This window comes from Hypanus sabinus, chromosome 24, assembly GCF_030144855.1.
Source record: "Hypanus sabinus isolate sHypSab1 chromosome 24, sHypSab1.hap1, whole genome shotgun sequence".
NCBI classification, from domain to species: Eukaryota; Metazoa; Chordata; class Chondrichthyes; order Myliobatiformes; family Dasyatidae; genus Hypanus; species Hypanus sabinus.
In genome coordinates, this window is record NC_082729.1 from 7,427,931 (window position 1) to 7,452,064 (window position 24,134).

Here is a 24,134-nt window from a genome sequence, read left to right on the forward strand (position 1 = left end):
AATGTCAGGAGGATGTTATGAGAATGCAGGGTGACTTGGACAGGTTGGGTGAGTGGGCAAATGTATGGCAGATGCAGTTTAATGTGGATAAATGTGAGGTTATCCACTTTGGTGGCAAGAACAGGAAGGCAGATTACTATCTAAATGGAGTCAAGTTAGGAAAAGGGGAAGTACAACGAGATCTAGGTGTTCTTGTACATCAGTCAATGAAAGCAAGCATGCAGGTACATCAGAAGAAAGCTAATGGCATGCTGGCTTTTATAACAAGAGGAATTAAGTATAGGAGTAAAGAGGTCCTTCTGCAGCTGTACAGGGCTCTGGTGAGACCACACCTGGAGTATTGTGTGCAGTTTTGGCCTCCAAATTTGAGGAAGGACATTCTTGCTACTAAGGGAGTGCAGCGTAGGTTCACAAGGTTAATTCCCAGAATGGCGGGACTGTCATATGTTGAAAGATTGGAGCGACTGGGCTTGTATACACTGGAATTTAGAAGGATGAGAGGGGATCTGATTGAAATATATCAGATTGTTAAGGGATTGGACACACTGGAGGCAGGAAGCATGTTCCCGCTAATGGGTGAGTCCAGAACTAGAGGCCACAGTTTAAGAATAAGGGGTAGGCCATTTAGAACAGAGATGCGGAAAAACTTTTTCACCCAGAGAGTGGTGGATATATGGAATGCTCTGCCCCAGAAGGCAGTGGAGGCCAAATCTCTGGATGCATTCAAGAGAGAGATAGAGCTCTTATAGTTAGAGGGGTCAAGGGATAAGGGGAGAGGGCAGGAACGGGGTACTGATTGTGTATGATCAGCCATGATCACAGTGAATGGCGGTGCTAGCTAAAAGGGCCGAATGGCCTACTCCTGCACCTACTGTCTATTGTCTATCGAAGAGTATTGATAATGGCTGGGGTCATCCGACTTGTAAAAACACTGCCCAGAAAATGGCAATGGCAAACCATTTCTGTAGAAAAATTTGGTGAGAATAATCATGGTCATGGAAAGAACATGATTGCCCAGATCATATGACAGAGCATGTAAGGACGATGAATAGTACTGTATGTGTTGTGTGTGAGTTATATGTCAATCTGTGTTGTGCACCTCTGGTCCAAAGGAACTTCATTTTGTTTGGTAGTATACATGTATTGCAGTAAACTTGAACTTGAAGCTTTAGTTTCTGTAGCATTAACTACTGACATTTATAACTAGTATAAAGCACATTTTTGGTAAAATCCTTATTGACCTGTGATTATTACATATTATTTTTAATTCAGGCATCTCCCCTCTCCTTCTCAGTCCTGAAGAAGGGTCTTAGGGCTGAAATGTCGACTGTTTACTCTTTCTCCATAGATGCTGCCTGGCCTGCTGAGTTCCTCCAGCATTTTGTGCGTGTGACTTTGGATTTTCTTGTGTTTATTATTTCCCCATAACAACAAGTCGGTGATAATAAACTTGATTTTGAAATTCTTGGCAGGTACATTTACCTGTTGCTATATAGATTGTGCAACTTGCTTATTTATAAAGATAAGCATTGAAACTAATAATAATAATAATACCCAATTACACAATACTTCTCAATATACAATATATGATGCATAAACTATATATTTGTAATAAACAATTTCAAATAATGTTGGCTTCCAAATATGTTCACTTCTGATAATTTTTGTCAGATAACTTTCGCAATTATATACAGAAAAGGCCCTTGCAGGATGCAGGAAAACATACTGCCCATAAAGCTGCTGGTGCTTAGATCAACAATGAAGTTCCTCCATCTCTGGCAGCGTTCAGGGGCTTCCTTAATTGAGTCAGTTGCTTAATTTTCACTTACTGTCAGTTGTGCAAGTCCTGGGTAGAGACTCAAGAATACCAGTTGCACTCAGATGTAGACAGATTCTTCAATGCTGTTTCCGTAACAATTTTGTTCGACAAATCAGGGTTGTCAGCCCTGAGCTGAGCCCCCGAACTGTGAGGACTGGTGTTCCACTTTAGTCTCGCCTCTGCCTTTTGACCTGTTTTGTATAGGTGACCCTACCAAGAGCCAACGCATGAAGCTCTGACTCCAGCCAATGCAGCTCGCTAGGTCAGTGAGGCACGCAAGCCTCCAAACCCAACGACAAGGTTGTGGTCCTTGGAGCGCAGGAAAAAGTATACAAAAATAAACATTTCTGGCTTATTGTTGGTACCTAATTACATTTGAACTAACTGACATGCCAGGGCGAGATAAGATTCAATTCCATAGCCCTATGCTTGGAGTCAGAAGTTTAGGCCTAACTAAATTAGGGTGGCACGGTGGCATAGTGGTTGGCACAGCGCTTTACAGTACCAGAGACATGGGTTCGGTTCCCAATGCTGCCTGCGAGGAGTTTGTACCTTCTCCCCTGTGACTCCATGGATTTCCTCCGGGTGCTCCAGTTTCCTCCCACAGTCCAAAGACATACTGGTTGGTAGGTTAATTGGTCATTGCAAATTGTTCCCTGATTAGGCTGGGATTAAATTGTCAATTGCTGGGCCAATTGGTGTGAAGGGCCAGAAGAGCCTATTCCACTCTAAGCCCAAACTTGACACCTTAATTTCCGTCAGTCTCAAGCCAGCTGTTCCAGAAAATGGATAAATAATAAAGAAACTTTTCCCCACTGGAGGTTGTCCAGCTTCTCTTATCCAAGGTGACATAAGGACCATGCGATTTTGGAAGAATTTCTAAAAGTAAATGTATATTAGGTGGCCTCTTGATCAGGTACTCCTAGCTTAATATAGACGGCTGTAAAAGTTTAGCATTCTCTATTTGAATGCTGTAAATGATCAATTAGTATACAGTATATACAGACAATAAGTTATCAATGGATCTGTGGGAAAGTGGCCTAATGTATAGAATTAATTGCCTAATGGGTCAGGAGGTCAAGTATTCTGCCCTCGCTTTTAATCTGTGCTGTACATTCAAGACTTCCCTGCAAGAGGGCCTCAACCTTGTCATGGTTTGGAGGCTTGCATGCTTCAATGAACTGGAGGTTTATGTTGGTTGGAGTCGGGGGTTTATGCTTTGGCTCTTGGTAGGGTCACCCATGCCAAACAGGTCAAAGGGTAGAGACCAGACGAAGTGCAGTTCACCAGTCCTCCAGGTTTGGGGGTTCAGCTCAGGGCTTACAATCTTGATGGGTAAAACAAAATCGTTACAGAAACAGCAATGAAGAATCCTACGTTTGTGTGGCCAAGGACAGACAGGGAGGAACTTCATTGCTGCCCTAAACGCCAGCAGCGTAATAGGCAGTAAATAAAACTTCCACACTTTAAGAGTTCCAAATCCTATCACTTTGAACAATGGAACAAGGTTACATAGAAATTTAGATACTGCATTTTATTAATACAAATCATTTAATTACCAATTAGATAATCCAGCAGTTTTTTGGTAGCAAAAAAAAATATTCTGTAACAGATACGGATAGCAATTAATGCAATGTAACTATCCAATCCTATTTTAAGAAGTGCTTTTATATAATATTTAAAAAATACATTAAATAGAGGTTGTAAAAACTTTCCTCGTTGTAGACAGCATTGCATTTATAAAGTTCAAAGCTTTCACAGTGGTTTGAGTGTAATCATGCAGTCTGCTTGCTCTGGATCTACTGCCAGAGACAATGGTTTACCCCCAGTTCACGTTCTTTAAACCTGACTGCATAAATATTGCTGTATTGTCAACTTCCTTCATTGCTCGGGAATGTGGTGTAGGTTTTAAAACCTACGCATGCCGATTGTTCACAAGTCATAGTGCTTAATGGTACACCAGCACCACAGAATCGTCAGACATTGACGACTTTCTTTTGACGTAACTTGCTTTCCATTCTGACTTTCCTAGTTGGCTGGGCTGCTTCGTGCCCACCTTGTTGATGGTTCAGTTCATGACACAGATCAGTTTAATGGTCAGGTAAGTGTTGCAAGGCACTGGACATACCAGGGCTTTTAAAGTGTTTCTTGCACTGGCGGGATGACCTTTACTATACAGACATTTTTCTTTGAGGACGTTTCTACCTCTGCACTTGGTTCAACAAATGGAGTCGCATATTCTGGTTCCTGGTTCAGAAATGGTTCGGCGTATTCGTGGTTCTTGCATGAGAATGGAACGTCGTAATGACTCACAACGAGCGGAATGGTGTAACCATCGTCACTTGGAGGCTTGAATGTCGATGAGGCCTTTTGGGCCGTAATTCCACCCTGAAGAATGTCTGGTTCTGCGTACTCTACTGGAACAATTGTGCAAAGACAGCCATATGTTCAACAATCAAATACATAGTGTTTGTACATTAGTCTGACTCACAGGACAAACTCATTTGGCCCTTTGTATCTGTTGGAGACCACTGTTCTTTTAAAAATAATACTTTCTGTAAGATCTGTACTTTTTAACAAACATGTATTTTTCACACTGGCAGAAAGTGGTATAGCAGCAAAACTAACGGTTTATCACCTTTCTCATTTTTCATTGGCCAAGTATCAGCACATTACCCACATGATGTAATAGTTTTACCTACGTAGCTTTTTAGTAAGTTTATTTTTATCTAAGGAATGTCTTATGCCTTCTCTGTAAAAGTGATGAGTTTTTCAGAGTTGCTTTCTTGGCTTCTTTTCTGTCTTTTGTCTTTGCATCCATTCACCCCTCAGCATCGTTTCTCTGCTCTTTATATATTTGCATTTTAAAATAAACTGAAATCTTACAATTAAGACTACTCGTCATTCCTGACTCCTGGAACATAGAAGACTACAGCACAAGAACAGGCCATTGGGCCCACAATTTGTGCCAAACCAGCTAAAAAACAAGTCAAAAGCACCCGAACACTAATCTCCTACCTGCACAATGTCCATATCCCTTCATCTTCCTTATATCCATGTGCCTATCCAAATGCCTCTTAAAAGCCTCTAATGTATTTGCCTCTAACGCATTCCAGGCATCCATGACTCTGAGTAAAAAACTTGCCCCTCACATCACACTTGAACCTGCACCTTCTAACCATAATTGCATGCCCTCTGGAACTAGATGTTTCAACCCTGGGTAAAAGATACTCCCTGTCTGTCTATGCCTTTTATAATCTTCGAAACCTTTATCAGATTGCCTACCACCTCAGCTGCTCAGAGAAAAACAACCCTAGTTTATCCAGCCTTTCATGATGGCACATGCCATGTTAACCAGGCAGCATCCTGGTAAACCTCTTCTGCACCCCTCCTATAGTCGGGCAACCACAGCTGTAGGCAATACTCAAGACACGGCCTGCCCCGCACAAAGCCATGTTGGCTGTCCCAAATTAAGCCATGCATTTCCAAATGTAAAGAACCCCAAGGATCAGAAAATGAACAGAGACCCAACATATCTACACTGGCTTTAGATAATTCTGAAAATGAATCTGTGGCCTAGAGGTAAAAGAGATATGACCAATCTGAAGCATTGTTTATCAGGAGTATGTTTTGTGCTGAACTGAAATGAATGGCAAATTAATTGAAATGGAATTGGAATCTGACTTGGCTGTTTCAGTTATTCCACAAAATGAGTTTTAATGACATTTAAAAGATACTGAACAGAAGCCTGCAGATATCCAACTAAGAATGTATACTGGAGAAAGATCATTCCTGTGGGAATGACCTTTTTAACATGGAACTACAACAACCAACAAACTACATTGGGTTTGCTTGTGGTAAAAACAGGAGGATCAGCTTTGTACGACCATGATTGGCTGAGACACCGACAACTAGATTGGAGATCCATCACCAACTGCATGCCTCTTCAACAAAGTGAATATAGAGAGGTACTGGATGAAGCCATAGCAGTGTTCAGAGATGACATTGGAAAACTCAAACAAAACATAAGCAAAATGGTTTTAAATGAAAATTATTTTACAAAGCCCATCTGGCCCCTTATACCATCCAAGATAAAGTAGCCAGTGAGCTAGATCACGTGCAGGCTGAAGGAATTCTTTTCCAAAGGTTGAGTGGAGCCCATGGACAACAACAGCGGTTCCAATGGCCAAGAGGAATGGGTCTGTCAGGATCTGTGATGACTTTAAGGTCACGATCAACTGACTACTAAAAGCAGATCAATACCCTCTCCCCAGGATAGTGAATATCTTTGTAATCCTCTCTTGAGGAAAACACTTAAGCAAAGTGGACTTAGCTGAGACCTATCTACAGACGGAGATGGACGAAGAGTCCAAAGTGTTTCTCACCATAAACATTCACGTGGGGCTTTGTTGCTATAACAGGCCTATTTTTGTAGTGGCATCTAAACCTGCACTCTGGCAGACTAAATGCTGCAAGGCTGCCCCAGGCACTCAATGACGCCATTGTTGCTGGCAAGCACGATGAGGAACATCTCCAAAATCCCCCCAAAAAAGCATTAAAAACATTAGAAGATATGGGCTCAGAGCATGATGCAACAAGTGTGAATTCTTTAAATAAAGCATCACTTATTGTGGTCACACCATTGATGCACAAGGATTACAAGACTGATGAAGGGTCTCAGCCCAAAATGTCAACTGTTTACTCTTTTCCACAGCTGCTGCCCGGCCTGCTGAGTTCCTTCAGGGTTTTGTGTGTGTTGCTTTGGATTCTTACAACCAGTGCGTATCATAACTGAATGGGAATAGATGGCCGTGACATACTGAGGATAACTCCACTCCCTTTAATTAGTTTATTTAAAAATTTTTATTTAAAGATGCAGTACGGTAACAGGCCCTTAAGAACTCAAAAGATGAATTGTAGTTAGAATAAACCACGAAAAGCTGATCCCGGTCCAACTATTTAGATATCATGGCCATGTAAGTGCCATGTGCCTCTACTTCCTCAAGAGGCTAAAGAAATTTAGCATGTTCCCATTGACCCTGACCAATTTTTATAGATACACATAGAATATTACAACACAGTATAGGCCCTTCGGCCCACAATGTTGCATCCACCTTCTTAACCTACTCTGTGATCAATTTAACTCTTCCCTCCTACATAGCCCTCCATTTTTCTATCATCTATTGGCCTATCTAAGATTTTCTTTAATGTCCCAAATGTATCTGCACCTACCCCCACTCTGGCAGCATGTTCCGCACACTCGTCTTGTGTAAAAAAATATACCTCTGACATAAGACCATAAGACATAGGAGCAGAATTTCATCATGGCTGATCCATTTCCCTTTCAACTCCAGTCTCCTGCCTCCTCCCCAGAACTCTTCATGCCCAGACTAATCAAGAACCCATCAACCTCTACCTTAAATATACACAATGACTCGACCTCTACAGCCGCCCGTGCTAATGAATTTCACAGATTCACGACTCTCTGGCTAAAGAAATTCCTCCTCATTTCCACCCTAAATAGATGCCCCTCTATTTTGAAACTGTGCCTTCTGGTCCTAGACTACCCTACCAAAGGAAACATCCAATTCATATTCACTCTGTCTATGCCTTTCAAAGTTCGATAGGTTTCAATGAGATCCTCCCTCATTCTAATAAGTTCCAGCCAGTACAGGACCAGAGCCATCAAACGCCATTCATGTCACAAGCCCTCCATTCCCTTTATTTTCCTCAAATCACCTGAGTGTCAGAAAGTGTTCTAATTGATATTTACTGATCAGGTGATAGATCCATTACCTGATAAGGTGTTTCCAGTGATGCTCCTGCATGATCCCTCCTCACTGGTGAAGGTGATGATATCTGACTCTGTTGGCTGCAGTTGACTCCTGTGACAGTTCTGCCCTTTCACTGATGTATCACAAACTGAAGAAAGAACAAGGAGACGTATAAACAGCCTTGGTAGTTTTTCACTTGGTAGTTTCATCACCCAGGACATGCTCTCTTCTCATTGCTACCATCAGGGAGGAGGTACAGAAGCCTGAAGACACACACTCAATGATTCAGGAACAGCTTCTTCCCCTCTGCCATCCGATTTCTGAATGGACATTGAACCCATGAACACTATCTCAATACTACTTTTTTTCTCTTTTTTTTGCACTACTTATTTAACTTTTTAAAATATATTTACCGGTATATACTTCTTACCGTAATTAACAGTTTAAACTACTTATGTATTGCAATGTACAGTACGAAGATGTACCTGTTGATAGGTTAATTGGTCATTGTAAAGGTTCCCGCGATTAGAAGAAAGCCCTTAACTCTGAGTGGAGTCATCAGGGTGCTGTCGTGACAACATTTTTTTTTAGCAGGCTTTCTTATTTTTACAAGGCTGAGTTGCTAGCTCAACGCTCAACCCAGCATGGATGGAAAGTGTGCAAGGGAGCCGGCTGGTTTCGAACTCGGGAGCCTTCACTGATGCTACTACACCATCAACCGGCGTTCCGTGATTAGGCTAGGGTTAAATTGACCATTTGCTGTGTGGTGTGGCTCGAAGGGGTGAAAGAGCCTGTTCCACACTGTATCTCTATAAAATTTAAAAAAAAAATTAAATGTTCTGCTGCTGCGTAACAACAAATTTCACGACATATGCTGGTGATATTAAACCTCATTCTGGACTTTCATGCAGTTTGGTCTGATGATCGGCACTTCAAAACGGCTCAAGTGGCTGTGAAATGCAGAGGCCAAGATCACTATCGGGGGCAGCACCTCATCATTCACCTGGAAACCTTACAGTCACCAGAGGCAGCACGTTCAACAGTGTTGGCCTCCAGCGTTTCCATTCATTTGTACTGGCACCGGAAATTTTTACGGTCACCACTTTCACCACGTTGGGGATCCACATTATACTTTCATTCCAGTCCCACACATGGACAGTGAACGCGCACAGTGTGAAATGTTCCCACTAACTAGGGACTTGCTTCCAAGGACACTTCATCTCATGTTCTCGAAATTTGTTGCTTATTAATTTAATATTATTTTTCTGCTTGTATTTGCAGTTTGTTGTCTTTTGCACATCAGTTGTCTGTTTTGTTATGTGAGGTCTTTCATTGATTTTATTGCGCTTCTGTGAATGCCTGAACAAAATGAATCTCTCGGTTGCATATGGTGACATTTATGTAACTCACTTCTCTTTCCTCACACCGTTCAACATCTGGCTGGTGTCTTCCACAGTGAAGACTGAGGCAAAATACTCATTTAGTTCATCTGCCATCTCCTTGTCCCCCGTTATTATTTCTCCGACCTCATTTTCTCGCGGTCCTATATCCACACTTATCTCTCTTTTATTTTTTACATACTTGACAAAGCTTTTATACTTTGATGTTTAATACTATTTCATCTTTTCCCTCCTAATGATTCTTTTAGTTGTTCACTGTAGGGTTTTAAAATCAGAGGATTTATTTATGTTAATGTTAAAACATTTTGGGTTGATGTTTGTCAATTTATAGATCAACATATTAATGTGCATTTTACTTTTTGTTTTGAAAATGTCTATTTGGGTTTACTAATAATACCAAATCTCATAGGGATCATTTCTTTATCATAAATCTTGTTAAGTTACAGCAAATTTTATATCCATAAATGCAAATACAGCAATAAGAAACCTTAATCTATTTTTTACATCAGAGTTTAATACTCTGAAAACTTCCCATAACCAGAAAGCTGTAAAGACTGCACAAATTTGTCAATGTTTCGGGTTATCTCTGGAAATGTTTCTATTTTGTGACTCCTTTTAGATATAGTTCCTTCTGTCCAACAGTATTCAGAGTGGATTTTCTTGTTTATTTGTCTATTTAAAGTTAATCATTATATATTTGTTGCTGCTTATGTGTGATTCTCTGGCTTCGTTAGCATATGTTTAGTGTTTTGGTTTTTGTTTGTGTTCAATAAAAATAAAAAAAAGTGAAAAAAAAAGCTAAAGACGTTTTGGGGCAGATTGATAAAATTTGGTCAGGGAGGGTGTACAGATTATTTAAAGAATGAAAAGGTATCTAATGTTTTCACACATTGAAGTTAAGAACAAAATAACTCACCTTTTAGGGACGAACAGTGCATCCTTTTTCCAGACTTCCTACAAACAATAAAATGGCAAAAATAAATATTCCTATATGACACACATCATATATATTAGACAAATCAATATTTGGAATAATGGAACAGAATATACACTTAGTAGCAATGTTATCAGATACACCTCTACAAGTGCTCATTAATGCAAATATCTTATCATCCAATCATGTGGCAGCAACTCCATGCATAAAAGCATGCAGACATGGTCAAGAGGTTCAGTTGTTGTTCAGATCAAATATCAGAATGGGGAAGAAATGTCATCTACGTGACTTTGACCTTGGAGTGATTGCTGGTGCTAGACAAGCTGGCTGATCTGGGATTTTCACGCACAATAATCTTTAGAGTTTACAGAGATTCCTTAAAGGTTATTTTGCAGATTTAGTCGGTGATGGGGGAAGTCAAATGTGATGTTAGCACACATTTTGTGAGGACTAGAATATAAAAGCAAAGATGTAATGTTATAAAGCACTGGTGAGGCTGCACTTGGAGCATTGTGAGCAATCTTGAGCCCCCTATTTAAGAAAGGAATTGCTGTCATTGTAGAAAATTCAAAGGAGGTTCACAAAAATGATGGCAGGATTGAAAGGTTTGTCATATGAGGAGAGTTTGATGGCTCTGGGCCTCTACTCACTGGAATTCAGAAGAATGAGGGGTGATCTCATTGAAACCTATCGAATGTTGAAAAGACTCGGTAGAGTGAATGTGGAAAGGATGTTTTCTAAGGTGGGGGAGTCTAAGACCATAGGACACTGCCTTAGAATAGAGGGACATTCTTTCAGAATGCCCTATTTATGGTGAAGATGTGGATGCGGTGAGGACCTACAAGTACCCGCGGGTGCACCTGGATGACAGACTTGAGTGGAGCGCCAGTGCAGAGGCTGTGTACAAGAACAGCCAGAGTCACCTCTACTTCCTGAGGAGACTGAGGTCCTTTGGAGTATGCAGGCCTCTCCTTCACATGATCCAGCAGTCTGTTGTTGCCGGTACTATCTTCTATGCAGTGGGTGTGCTAGCTGATACCAACGGGGTCAATAAACTGATTAGAGAGGCTGGCTCTGTTATAGGAGTCAAACTGGACACACTGGAGGCTGTGGTAGAACAAAGGACCCTACCGAAAATCCTGGCAATTCTGGACAATGTTTCTCACCCTCTGCATGCCACTTTGGCTGAACAGAGGAGCACTTTTGGTAATAGATTAAGACAACTGCACTGCTCCAAAGAGCGCTATATGAGTTCGTTCTTACCCTCAGCCATTAGGCTCGATAATGAGTCAACCTGTAGCCGGGGAAGTGATGACCCCCACCTGTTAGACTGTCTGAGGTAACTTATTTTTTATTCTTTCTTATTTCTCTTCTAACATTTGTATATCTGTGCACTTGCAATGCTTCTGTGACCCTGTAATTTCCTCGGAATCAATATTAACAAGGTCATGAAGGAGCGGGAGATTGGGGCTGAGGAGCAAAAATGGATCAGCCATGATGAAATGGTGGAGCAGTCTCAATGGCCTAATTCTGATCCAATATCTTATGGTCTTACCCCTGAGGCCTGACATGGTCATTCTAACAGAAACATCGAAGCAGGTGGTCATGGTAGAAATGACAGTCGCTTGGGAAGACCAGACTGAGGAGGCGTTTGAGTGTAAGAAAGCCAAATACCAGGAGCTGGTAGAGCAGGTGCCAGAGTCAGGGGTGGAGGGCACGATGTCAACCTGTAGAGGTGGGGTATAGAGGATTAGCTGGCTGCTCACCTTGCAGAACCTACTGTCTTCTTCGCATTATGGGAGTGGCAAAGAAAAGAGCCATTGGGCCCGTCACAGAGGCTGCTGAGCGAGCCTTCAGATGATTATGGATCAAGAAGCGTGACCTGTGGACCAGTGCGGCTTGGACACAAGCCAGGGCCTGATCAACTCTAGCTGGGTCGCTTGGGCGAGGATGTCTGATGAGGGTTTTTAGCCAGCTTTGAATTCAGTTTTTTTTTGGTGCTCAATAAATGAGTCGTTACCACTTATCTGAAATATAAAACACCTCCACTATTTTATTTGCAAAAACCTACAATCCACTTTCCCTCTCAGCCCCAATCTTTTGCCTTCTTCCCACATTGCTTCATGCTCTGACCAATCAAGAATCTATCAACCTTTGTTTTAAATATACATAAAAACTTGGCCTCCACAGCCACCTGTGGCAATGAATTCTACACATTCACCACTCTCTGGCTGAAGAAATTTCTCCTCATCTCCATTCTAAGAGAATGCCCCTTTACTCTGAGGCTGTCCCCTCTGCTCCTAGACTCTCCCAACAATATGTACTTGTGCATATGACAATAAACTCGACAACGACTTTGAAATCCTATTTGAATCCAAATTTTGCCTTCGTACAAGAGACTCCCAACGAATAAACACAAGAGATTCTGCAGATGCCGGAAATCCGGAACAGCACACACAAAATGCAGAAGGAACTCAGCATCAATGGAAATTGGAAATGAATAAACAGTCATGTTTCAGGTGGAGACACTCTTCAGGACTCCCAATGAAGTCCATCAGTTCAGTTAATTCTAAAGCATCAACGTTAATAAGGAAGTCTATTTTATATAGCCCAAGGAAGAGATTGTACCTGCTACTGGAGCCTGAGAAACTATCAGGGAGATGATAGAATCAGTATGTGACCACAATACTTGTAAAACTTTAGTAACAAATACAGGAGTTAGTTGAAGGCAGAAGTTTACATACACCATAGCCAAATACATTTAAACTCAGATTTTCACAATTCCTGACATTTAATCCTAGAAAACAATCCCTGTCTTAGGTCAGTTAGGATCACTATTTTAAGAATGTGAAATGTCAGAATAATAGTAGAGAGAATGATTTATTTCAGCTTTTATTTCTTTCATCACTTTCCTAGTGGGTTAGAAGTGTACATACACTTTGACAGTATTTGGTAGCATTGCCTTTAAATTGTTTAACTTGGGTCAAACATTTTGGGTAGCCTTCCACAAGCTTCTCACAATAAGTTGCTGGAATTTTGTTCCATTCCTCCAGACAGAACTGGTGTAACTGAGTCAGGTTTATAGGCCTCCTTGCTCGCACACGCTTTTTCAGTTCTGCCCACAAATCTTCTATCGAATTGGGGTCAGGGCTTTGTGATGGCCACTCCAATACCTTGACTTAGTTGTCCTTAAACAATTTTGCTACAACGTTGGAGGTATGCTTGGGGTCATTGTCCATTTGGAAGACCCATTTGCAACCGATCTTCACAAGGTCCTTTGCTCTTGTTCTGGGATTGATTTGCACTTTTCGCGCCAAAGTACGTTAATCTCTACAAGACAGAATGCGTCTCCTTCCTGAGTGGTATGATGGCTGCGTGGTCCCATGGTGTTTATATTTGTGCAGATGAACGTGGTACCTTCAGGCGTTTGGAAGTTGCTCCCAAGGATGAACCAGACTTGACATCATTTTCTGACCTCAATTTGATAGAAGATTTGTGGGCAGAACTGAAAAAGTGTGTGCGACCAAGGAGGCCTATAAACCTGCCTCAGTTATACCAGTTCTGTCTGTAGGAATGGAACAAAATTCCAGCAACTTACTGTGAGAAGCTTGTGGAAGGCTACCCAAATCGTTTGACCCAAGTTAAGCAATTTAACGGCAATGCTACCAAATACTAACAAAGTATATGTAAACTTCTAGCCCACTGGGAATGTGATGAAAGAAATAAAAGCTGAAATAAATTATTCTCTCTACTATTATTCTGACATTTCACATTCTTAAAATAAAGTAGTGATCCCAATTGACCTAAGACAGGAAATGTTTTCTAGGATTAAACGTCAGGAATTGTGAAAAACTCAGTTTAAATATATTTGGCTATGGTATATGTAAACTTCTGACTTCAACTGTAACTATGTAGAATCTGTTTGATGGTAACAAAATAGCCCAAACCAACTATCCTGAAACCTGAAGTGTGATTTCTTCAGCATACAAGTAATACATACATCATGGGTAAGCTGACTAATTTTGGTTAGTGTCTGATTAATGTAAAGGTTACATAAGGTCATCCTGAGTAACAAACAGGATCCATTTTTACATCTTAAGTCAATTTTCAAAGTTCACAGTAATTTGATTATCAAAGTACACATACATCACCATTTACAACCCTAAGAACCATTTTCTTGCAACAAATCTATAACAGAATAATAACCATAATAGAATCAATGAAAGACCACACTAACTTGGGTGTTTAACAAGTGTGCAAAAGTATACGTGTTCACTTACAGAATAGTAAGTTACAACTGTTTGCCAGAGTGACCCACCTTCTTTTCCAGAACAGACACAGTAATAGGAGTGCTGTTGATATCATTACCAGAAAACTAACCGAAATAAGTACCACAATCAAATTTAAACCTGCAAAAGGAAACAAAATTAATTAGTATCCATTTTAATTCTAACGCAATACGTAGTCACAAAAGAAACATGACTTAGATAAACACCAGAAATTCTGCAACGCAAATAAAATGCTGGTGGATCTCAGCAGGGCAAGCAGCATCTATGGAGATGAATAAACTGTAGACCTTTCAGGCCAACAAACTTCTTCAGGACTGGAAAGGAAGGGGGAAGACACCAGAATAAAAAGACAGGAGAGGGGAAAGAAGATAGCTAGAAGGTGATAGGTGAAGCCAGGTGGGTGGGAAAGTTTAAAGGCTGGAGAGGAAGGAATCTGATAGGAGAGGAGAGTGGAGAAAGGGAAGGAGGAGGAGACCCGGGGGGAAGTGACAGGCAGGTTAGAAAAGGGAAGAGGCTAGAGTAGGGAATAGAAGAAAAGTGGAGGGAGAGGGAAGTAATTTTTTTTTTACCCAGCAAGAGAAATCTATAATCATGCCATCAGGTTGGAATCTACCCAAATGGAATATAAGGTGTTACTCCTCCACTCTGAGGGACAAGAAGAAGCCATGTACTGACATATCTGAATGGGAAGGGGATGAGAATTAAAACTTTGGCCACCTGAAAGTTCTGCTTTTGCTGGATGCTCGATGATGAGGACCCTCAATTTACACGAGTCTTAGTTAGAGTCACACAGCACAGAATCAGGCCCAGTTGGCCCAAGCCAAACAAAATCCCCCATTCAATTAAGTCCCATTTATCAGTGTTTGGCTCACGTACCTCTAATGCATTTAAACCTCCAGGGCAGCCTGCCATGTGGAACCTTAGCAGAGGCCTGTCTGAAATCCATCTAAACAACATCTGAGAAAGGATGTGCTTGCATTGGAGAGTTCAGGGGAAGTTTACAAGAATGATTCCGGGAAATTAAAGAGTTACCGTATGATGGCTCTGGGCCTGTTATCAATGGAATTCAGTTGGATGTGGGGGCTTCCAACTAAAACCTAACAAATGTTGAAAGGCCTCAATAGAGTGGATGTGGAGAGGATGTTTCCTTTGGTGGAGATATCCAGGACAGAGGGCACAGTGTCGAAATAGAGGGACATCCATTTAGAATGGAGGTGAGGAGATATTTTTATATCTGTGGAATATGTTGCCACAGGCAGCTGTGGGGGCCAAGTCATTGAGACAGTGGTTGATAGATTCTTGATTAGTCAGGGCATGAAGGGGAACGGGGAGAAGGCAGAAGGCTGGGGTTGAGACCCCTACCCAAGGGTGACCTGCAGGTTAGCAGAGGGAAGGAGCACTTGACTCCTTTGGCAGAGTCTCCACCCCACCACCCAACTAAGCCACTAGATGGTGCAATTTCATTCTTTGCCCTCCCTGGCTGAGGGAGCTCTCAGGAGAATTGAAAGCACAGGAGATTCATATGATTTACCAAAAAAAACTCCAGAAAATTCTCCTCCTCCTGTGGGCCTAACTCAGGGGTCGGCAACGTTTACCACTGAAAGAGCCAATATGGACCCATTTCCCACAGAAAAGAAAACACTGGGAGCCACAAAATGAAATAACACTGCATACAACGGGTTTTTTTTGCCTTTATGCTATGTATAAACAAACTATAATGTGTTGCATTTATGAAATTGATGAACTCCTGCAGAGAAAACGAAATTACATTTCTGCATGCAACAAAAACATTTTGAACTCCGAAAAAAAGACGTTGGGTTGAAGGTTACTCCGTAGGTAGCCTACCTTGGATCGAAGAATTAAAAGAATGCGCGCACTGGCGGGTGTCAGGCATTGGCAGTTGTGATGTATATTAATAGCGATAAAAAAACACTTTGTAGCGGTGTGCTACACGCAGCGCTAAAATAAAGACTGCAGTCAAAGGTAACTTTATTCGAACTAAACAGCCTTGCTTTAAAGCCTCCCTCAACCCGTCCCCGTGGGCGCGGATGCTCCAAAAGACACGTACTCACAAACCCCCGTAGGCTATCTCCCTTAGCCGGAACGGTGGCTAATTGTGAGCCGGTTCGGATGTGCCAGGAAACGGTGTCTCCGCAAAGTTTTCATATTGTACAAGATCACCATAATCTTCAAATTTCGAATTACATTTCAAAAGCTAACAAACCACGGGGAGCCGCATCACAGAGATCAAAGAGCCGCATGTGGCTCTGGAGCCGCAGGTTGCCGACCTCTGGCCTAATTACTCAGTCCTTCTTTCTTCCCCGTCCCCCCCAAACTAGGATGGGTCTCAGTATTCATGAGGGAAAATAAGATGAATACTATTAAGGCCATCTCTTTTGACCACCGAATAAACAAACAGTAAGTCTTAACATAACGTTAATAAACATATTAAAATATTTAAATGCCCAAAAGTGAATGACAGATCTAGCAAACTACTACTTCCATTGAAAGTTACAAGCAATGATGTCTTTTGAAATCACAAGGTGCAGCTGTGGAAATGAAGAATTTGGAAGATGAATGTCAGGGTTGTAAACTGCAGACATACTTTGATAATAAATGTACTTTGAATCTTTGATCAGAATGCCACTTGACACAAATTGTTTTGGAAACTGACCAACATAGTCATAAAACTAATTATCGTGGTCGGAAACTGATCATCATAGTTAGAATGACTGGTTTGTTAAAGAGTACATTAATATAGATAGGTTAAGTTCAAGTTCAGCTTGGGGCCTACCTCTCAAGCACATAGACCTGTGGGTAGTGAATCAGTGGCCAATAAGAGCTGAATGTAATGCCACGCACCTGATTAATTCTAAAGTTGTTCTGAATGAGACATATCCAAGTGCTGACACTCGAGAGGGTTCAAAGGAGGTTCACAAAATGACTTCAGGATTGACCAGCTTGTCATATGAAGATCGTTTGATGGCTCTCGGCCTGTATTCACTAGAATTCAGAAGAATGATGGGTGACCTAATTGAAATCTCCCTCTGAAACCTATCAAATATTGAAAGGCCTCAGTACAGTGGATGTGGACAGGGTGAATCCTATGATGGGGAGTCTAGAACCAGAGGACACAGCCTCAGAATAGAGAGGCATCCACTTAGAACAGAGATGAGGAGGAATTTCTTGGGTCAGAGAGCAGTGAATCTGTGGAATTTGTTGCCACAGATGGCTGTGGAGGCCAAGTCATTGGGTATTTTTAAGGCAGAGGCATTGATTCTTGATTAGTCAGGGCATGACGGATACAGGGAGAAGAGAAGAGATTGGGGCTTTGAAGGAAATGAATCAGACATGATGAAATGGCGGAACAGACTCGATGGGCCTAATTTTGCTCCTGTATCTTGTGGTCTTATAATCCTGCAATACTAATTAGGTTTACATTAAGTTATTTGAGATGACACCAACATTTCACAATATCCTTCAGGATTTATTCACAAATCTAATTTCTTAAATGCTTCTTCTTACTGTTATTTTGTTTAGACTACCTTGTCCATATGTAATAGGGTCTTAGAAGCTTCAATCTTGCCCCTGGCCTTAACCTCACCAAAATGAGTGACTCCAAGTCTAAATACAAGAGATTCTGCAGATGCTGGAAATTCAGAGCAACATGCACAAAATGCTGGAGGAGCTCACAGAGCAGGTAGCAATCTATGGACTGGAACAAAGAGTTAACTTTTCGGTCTGAGATCCTTCATTCATGAGTCCTGATGAGGAATCTCAGCCTGACACATTGGCTTTTTATTCTTCTCCATAGATGCTGGCTGACCTGGTAAGTTCCTCAAGTGTTTTGATTGTGTGAGGCCAAGTCTATCTTCTTAAACAAGGATTTTGTTCCTTGGAATGTAGGAGGTGTTGGGCACACCCAGCCCTGAGACACCAGGTAAGGTCATTTGATTCCAAACAATTGGGTGATTCATCATTACATAATGTCTCCCTGGTGCTTCCTGCTCCCTCCCTTTTCCTTTTCCCAACCATGATTCCCCTTCTCCCTGCCCCCTTCCCACTCTCAGACCACGATAGAGAACCATATCAGGGAATACAGGTGTCCCCCGCGTTACAAATGTTCACTTTTATGCCACTTCGCTTTTACAAAAGACCTACATTTGTAACCCGTTTTCACATCACAAAGAGGATTTTGGCTTTCATGAAAATTTTTCCCATATAAATTAATGATTCTTCGCTTTAAGCCATCTTGGCTTAAGAAAGGTTTCATAGGAACGCTCTACCTTTGTAAAGGGGGGGGGGAATGCCTTTATCATCATCATGTGCCGTGTCATGAGTGATCCCCATGACCGCGATAGTTCTTGGCAAATTTTTCTACAGAATTGATTTGCTGTTGCCTTCTTGTGGGCACTGTGGTGACCCCAGCCATTATCAAAACTCAGTCAGAGATAGTCCGTCTGGTGGAGTGGTCACATAACCAGGACTTGTGATATGACCCATCTGCTCATATGACCATTCATCCCTGCTCCCAAGGCTTCATCTGACCCTGATCTGGGTGGGGGTAGGGGTTGCTAAGCAGGTGCTACACTTTGCCCACGGGTGACCTGCAGGCTAGCAGAGGGAAAGAGCACCTCACATCTCCTTTGGTAGAGACATAACCCCACCCTGCCACCCATTAAGGGGATCCTGTCCCTCTAATAGGATTAGCATGGTCAGCAGGGATGAGTTGGGCCAAAGGGCCTGTTTCTGTGCTGTATTTCTCAATAACTTTAGGAGATCTAAATTGAGATATCATTATTGCTACATTCCTTTGCTCTCTCTAGAACCTCCCTATTAATTGCTACCAGATGCTGGGTCTTAATTGTTGTGTAATTAAGCATAAAGTTAGTTATTTATGTGTATTTATTTTAATTCATAGACCTTCCAATGTTCTCTGGGGCTTCCATCTTCATGAACTTCTTGTGACCTGACAGTGATGGTTTATTTCTTCTGTATTCTTTATAACTGGTATTCATGGAACACATTATCCTCGGGGTCTTGGTGTAGAATATGAATTGACATCTGTCTTCATAGCTTTTCTAAAACCTTTCAAAATCTTGCATTTCCATCACAACTTTGACATCTCCAGAATCAGAATGAGATTTAATATCGCTGGCACATGTTGTGAAATTTGTCGTCTGAAACTGAATTACAGTAAGTGTATGTTTATTAAATAGTTAAATAAGTAGCGCAAAAATAAAGATAAAAAAGTTGTGAGGTAGTGTTCGTGGGCTCAATGTCCATTCAGAAATCAGATGGCAGAGGGGATAAAAAGCTGCTGAGTGTGTGCCTTCGGGCTCCTGTACCTCCTTCCTGTTGGTAGCAATGAGTAGGAGGCATGTTTTGGGTGATGAGGGTCCTTCATGATGGATGTCCCCTTTTTGAGGCATCGCTCCTCGAAGATGTCCTGGATGCTGGCGAGGCTAGTGCCCATGATGGAGCTGACTGCGTTTATAACTTTCTGCGGCTTATTTCAATCCCCCCCTCCACCCCATACCAGATGATGATGTAACCAGTTAAAATACTGTACGTCTATAGAAATTTACAAGTGTTTTAGGTGACATCCCAAATCTCCTCAAACTCTGAGTGAAATATAGCCGCTGTTGTGTCTGGTGTGTGTTCTCTCATCTTACCCTTTCTGAAGTCCACAATCCCTTCTTTTCTCTTTCTGATGTTGAGGGCAAGGCTGTTGCTGTAACATACTTTGCATCTGATGAAGCAGTTCTTGAACTGCAGTTAATGCTGTAACACAGAAAATGTGTCCCACAGAAAACAACTTGACAATGACCACTGCGAGCAGAATATCAGATGGGGACGAGAAGGTGTATACAAGTGAGTCATATCAGTTAGTTGAGTGGTGTCGCTGCAACAACCTTACACTCAATATCAGTAAGACCAAAAAAACTGACTGTGGACTTCAGGAAGGGTAAGACGAAGGAACACAAGCCAATCCTCATAGAGGGATCAGAAGTGGAGAGTCAACAACTTCAAGTTTCTGGGTGTCAATATCTCTTGAGGATCTATCTTGGACCCAATATATTGATACAGCTACAAAGAAAGATAGCGGTTCTACTTCATTTGGATTTGAGATTTGGTGTGTCATCAAAGACACTCGCAAATTTCTACAGATGTGTGTGGAGAGCATTCTAACCGGCTGTATCACCATCTGTTGGGGGTGGGGTGGGGCGGCTATTGCACAGGATTGAAATAACCGCAGCGCGCTGTAAACTTATTTGGCTCCATTATGGGCACTAGCCGCTGTAGTATCCGGGACATCTTCGAGGAGCGATGCCTCAGAAAGGCGGCATCCATCGTTAAGGACCCCCACCACCCAGGACATGCCCTCTTCTCATTGCTACCAGCAGGGAGGAGGAGGTACAGGAGCCTGGAGACACACACTCAGCAATTCAGGAACAGCTTCTTCCCCTCTGCCATTTGATTTCTGAATGGACATTGAACCCATGAACACAACCTCACTACTTTTTTATTTCCTAGTTTTTGTCCAAGTTATTTAACTATATATTTATATACATACACACACACACACACACTTACCATAACTCATAGATTTTTTTTCCCTCTACCATCATGTATTGCATTGTACTGTTGCTGCATGTCAACAAATTTCACGACATATGCTGATGATATTAAACCTGCTTCTGATTTTCATTCAGACTTGTCGCTGACTGGGGAGGAGCACTGGGACCAGGATGCTTTAGAGAACACCACCAATTCTCTTCAAAACAATGACATCTTTCATATCTACTTGAGAGGTGGCTGAGGGGGAAGAGGTAGGGAATCAGCTCTGTGATATACTGATCTCCATTTTGCCTAATTTTGCTCCCACGTCTAATGGTCTATGGATTTCACCTGGGTCTCTGGAGTCTTGAGGGATTACAACCCAGTTTCAGTCCTGATCTCTGACTCTCTAGCTGCACCATTGTCCCTCCAACTAATACATCGAATTGACACTCAGCTGAGAAAAGGAAAACAGGACATCTCCCATGCCTTTCACCTCCCAATGCATCTTATACCCAACAAAGTATTTTGGATGTGTATCCAAAGTCTTAGTGCGACCTGGTCTAGTACAGATTCCTCTGCATATCCAGGAAGAAAGAGGCTCAAATAAAGTGCCTGAGTTCTCTGGAGTTGAGCATAGACTATACTATTGGTTAATCAGCCAATCTGTTAATGATAACCAATTTCTAAGTCGATCTGAGACTATCAAGCTAGTGCGTCACCCTAAAGGTGCTGATTCCCCAGAGAGATGTTGCTAAGTCCTCAACTACTTGAGGCCTGGTGATACCTAATGAAACTGACAGAAAACCACTGACATCTTGAAGAAGGGTCTCAGCCTGAAATGAAGACTGTTTATTCCTTCTCCGTAGAAGCTGCCTGACCTGCTGAGCTCCTCCAGCGTTTTATGTGTGTGTTGCTCTGGATTTTTAAATATGAAGGGGAATCATGGGTTCCATGATTAGTGAAAGAAATTGGCACTGAAGTAAATGATCAAGCCACCATTTTGCAGAATAGTGGGGCAGGCACAATGGACTGAATGGTCTGCCTGTTTCCTGTGATTAGTAGCCTATGTATATCATTGATGTGGGTGATTACACCGTCCCCTCCCAGTCAATTTCTAGTTGGGTGGATACTTAGCTGGTTCCTTTGTAATGTAATCAGTTGCAACTCAACAATCGCATGCAATGGCATTGCTGCCCCCTCCTAAACCCTTCCTATCAGTCCCTCCTACTCCTGGCTACCTCCTTCATCTCTCTACATGTTGTTGTTCAAGCTACATCACCCATCAATTTCCCCTCCGCCCCCACCCACCCATGCATACAACACAATCCTTCTACTCTGTAAACGTGAAGTTACCATGAACTCCCTGCTGTGCTGTAACTTGCTCTAAGCTCTGTTCATTCATTGCCCCATGCTCACTGACTAACACTTGCTTCCCTCTGCAATTTCACAGTTTTAAAGTTCTCAAACTCCTCCAGAACTTCCACTCTCCCAGCTCCGTAACCGCATCAACCCTATAGAGCTCCCTCTAATTCTGGCTTCTGAATTGTCCCTAAACGAGTCCCTTCACCAATAGGGGTAGCTGGGCCTTCATCTGTTAAGACCCTAAACTCTGTAATTCTCTCTCTAATGTTTTCAATTCAAAATCAACCTCAATCTTTAAACAATCGTTTGAAGTATGTTCACTTTGTCAACAACAACGTGCAAATACAAGTCACTACTGTTCAGGAGCTGACAGGAATGAACTGTGGATCTCCACTATGTTTCTTTTTCATTTTCTGGTGTCAACAACTGGTCATTATATCTGTCTTTTGCAACCTGCACATTACCTGGCTGATGTTCCTCTACGATTGGCAGACCTGGCGGAGTACTGCTTTCTGCAGGAACATCGGTTGGCTTTGGCAGAGGTCTTGGACTTCGCGGAGCAGCTAGAAAGAGGCAGAAAGAGTCATCGAACATCACCCACAAATTGGCACGCTAATATTGCAGCATTCTCAGGAAATCCATGTTCTATCGGAAGACAATTTTGAATTAATTTCCATTGCTACTAAGCATTGTGACATAGGTGATCACGGCTTTTTCATGACCATGATTGTTCTTGGCAAATATTCTGCAGAAGTGGTTTGCCATTGCCTTCTTCTGGACAGTGTCTTTACAAGACAGGTGACCCCAGCCATTATTAATACTCTTTAGAGTTTGCCTGCCTGGCATCAGTGGTCGCATAACCAGGACTTGTGATATGCACCGGCTGCTTATACGATCATCCATCAACTGCTCCCATGGCTTCATGTGACCCTGACCCTGATCGGGGGGTGGGGGGGGGGGCTAAGCACACAGTACACCTTACCCAAGGGTGACCTGCAGGCCCGCAGAGAGAAGGAGCATTTTACACCTCCTTTGGTAAAGACACATCTCCACCCAGAGTAATATTACCAGAAATAAATTAATGAGTAATAAAATAATATCCCAGAAGATTGGCATTTAGCATAAGGTACATTTACGACACAAGTCAAAAGGTACAGAGTTTAACGCCACTGGCATTTCATATGTGATGAGAGCTGGGTGGTGGCAGGAAGTTCAGTAGTCCCACGGCCTGGGGGAGGAAGCTGTTTCCCACCCTAGCGGTACTTGTCCTAATGCTGTGATACCTCCTGCCTGGTAGGACAAACTTCAACCGCCTTTTGTATAAACATAACAGATTCTGCAGATGCTGGAAATGTTGACCAGTGCCCACAAACCGGAGGAGCTCAGTAAGTCAGAAATAAAGGGATATCAACACTGTGCAGGCAGAAAGGATCAGGTTAATTGCCCATTTGATTACTAACTTAATTAGCTCAGCACAACACTGTGGGCTGAAAGGCCTGCTCCTGTGCTATGCTCAGTTAATACTTTAACTGATTTATGATAAAGGAAGGGTGCGGTTTGGGAACATAACACATGCCGTATTATTTATTCACCTTTTCCACAGGATGTAGTCATTGTTGTCAGGGTGAGAGTTCATTGCTCATCACCGGTTATCTCTTGGGAAGATGTCCAGAGACCTTTCTGAACTGCTGAAGCCTGCGTGGCGAAGATTCTCCCTCAGTGCTGTTGGGGAGTGAACTGCACAGTTTGGACTCAGTGAAAGGAGAAATCAGTTGTGTAAAATAATGGTTGGCCAAAGAGGATGAACAGAAATAACACCAGTGATGCCTCGGTGAGGACTGGTGTGTGATCTCCCAACTTCCTCTTCCTGAATCCCACCATCAATTCCTTGGTCTTGCTGTTGAGTTCAAGGTTGTTGTTGTGACACCGCTAAACCAGCTGATCTATCCCACTCCTGTGCACCTCCTCCTCACCATCAGAGTTTAGGAGATT

At 42.2% G+C, this 24,134-nt stretch overlaps 1 protein-coding gene across 1 annotated transcript in view; it reads right to left on the minus strand.

Moving 5' to 3' along the window:
* Positions 1–1,578: 1,578 nt before the first annotated feature.
* Positions 1,579–24,134, minus strand: part of si:dkey-34d22.1 (discoidin, CUB and LCCL domain-containing protein 1) — a 149,925-nt gene continuing 127,369 nt past the window's right edge. The window contains exons 11-15 of the mRNA XM_059949557.1: positions 22,607–22,705; positions 14,246–14,336; positions 9,910–9,947; positions 7,616–7,741; positions 1,579–4,236 (exon numbers count right to left, since the gene is read on the minus strand). Coding sequence (XP_059805540.1) covers positions 3,956–4,236; positions 7,616–7,741; positions 9,910–9,947; positions 14,246–14,336; positions 22,607–22,705 — 635 coding nt within the window. The 3' untranslated portion in view covers positions 1,579–3,955. The remainder of the gene's footprint in view (positions 4,237–7,615; positions 7,742–9,909; positions 9,948–14,245; positions 14,337–22,606; positions 22,706–24,134) is intronic.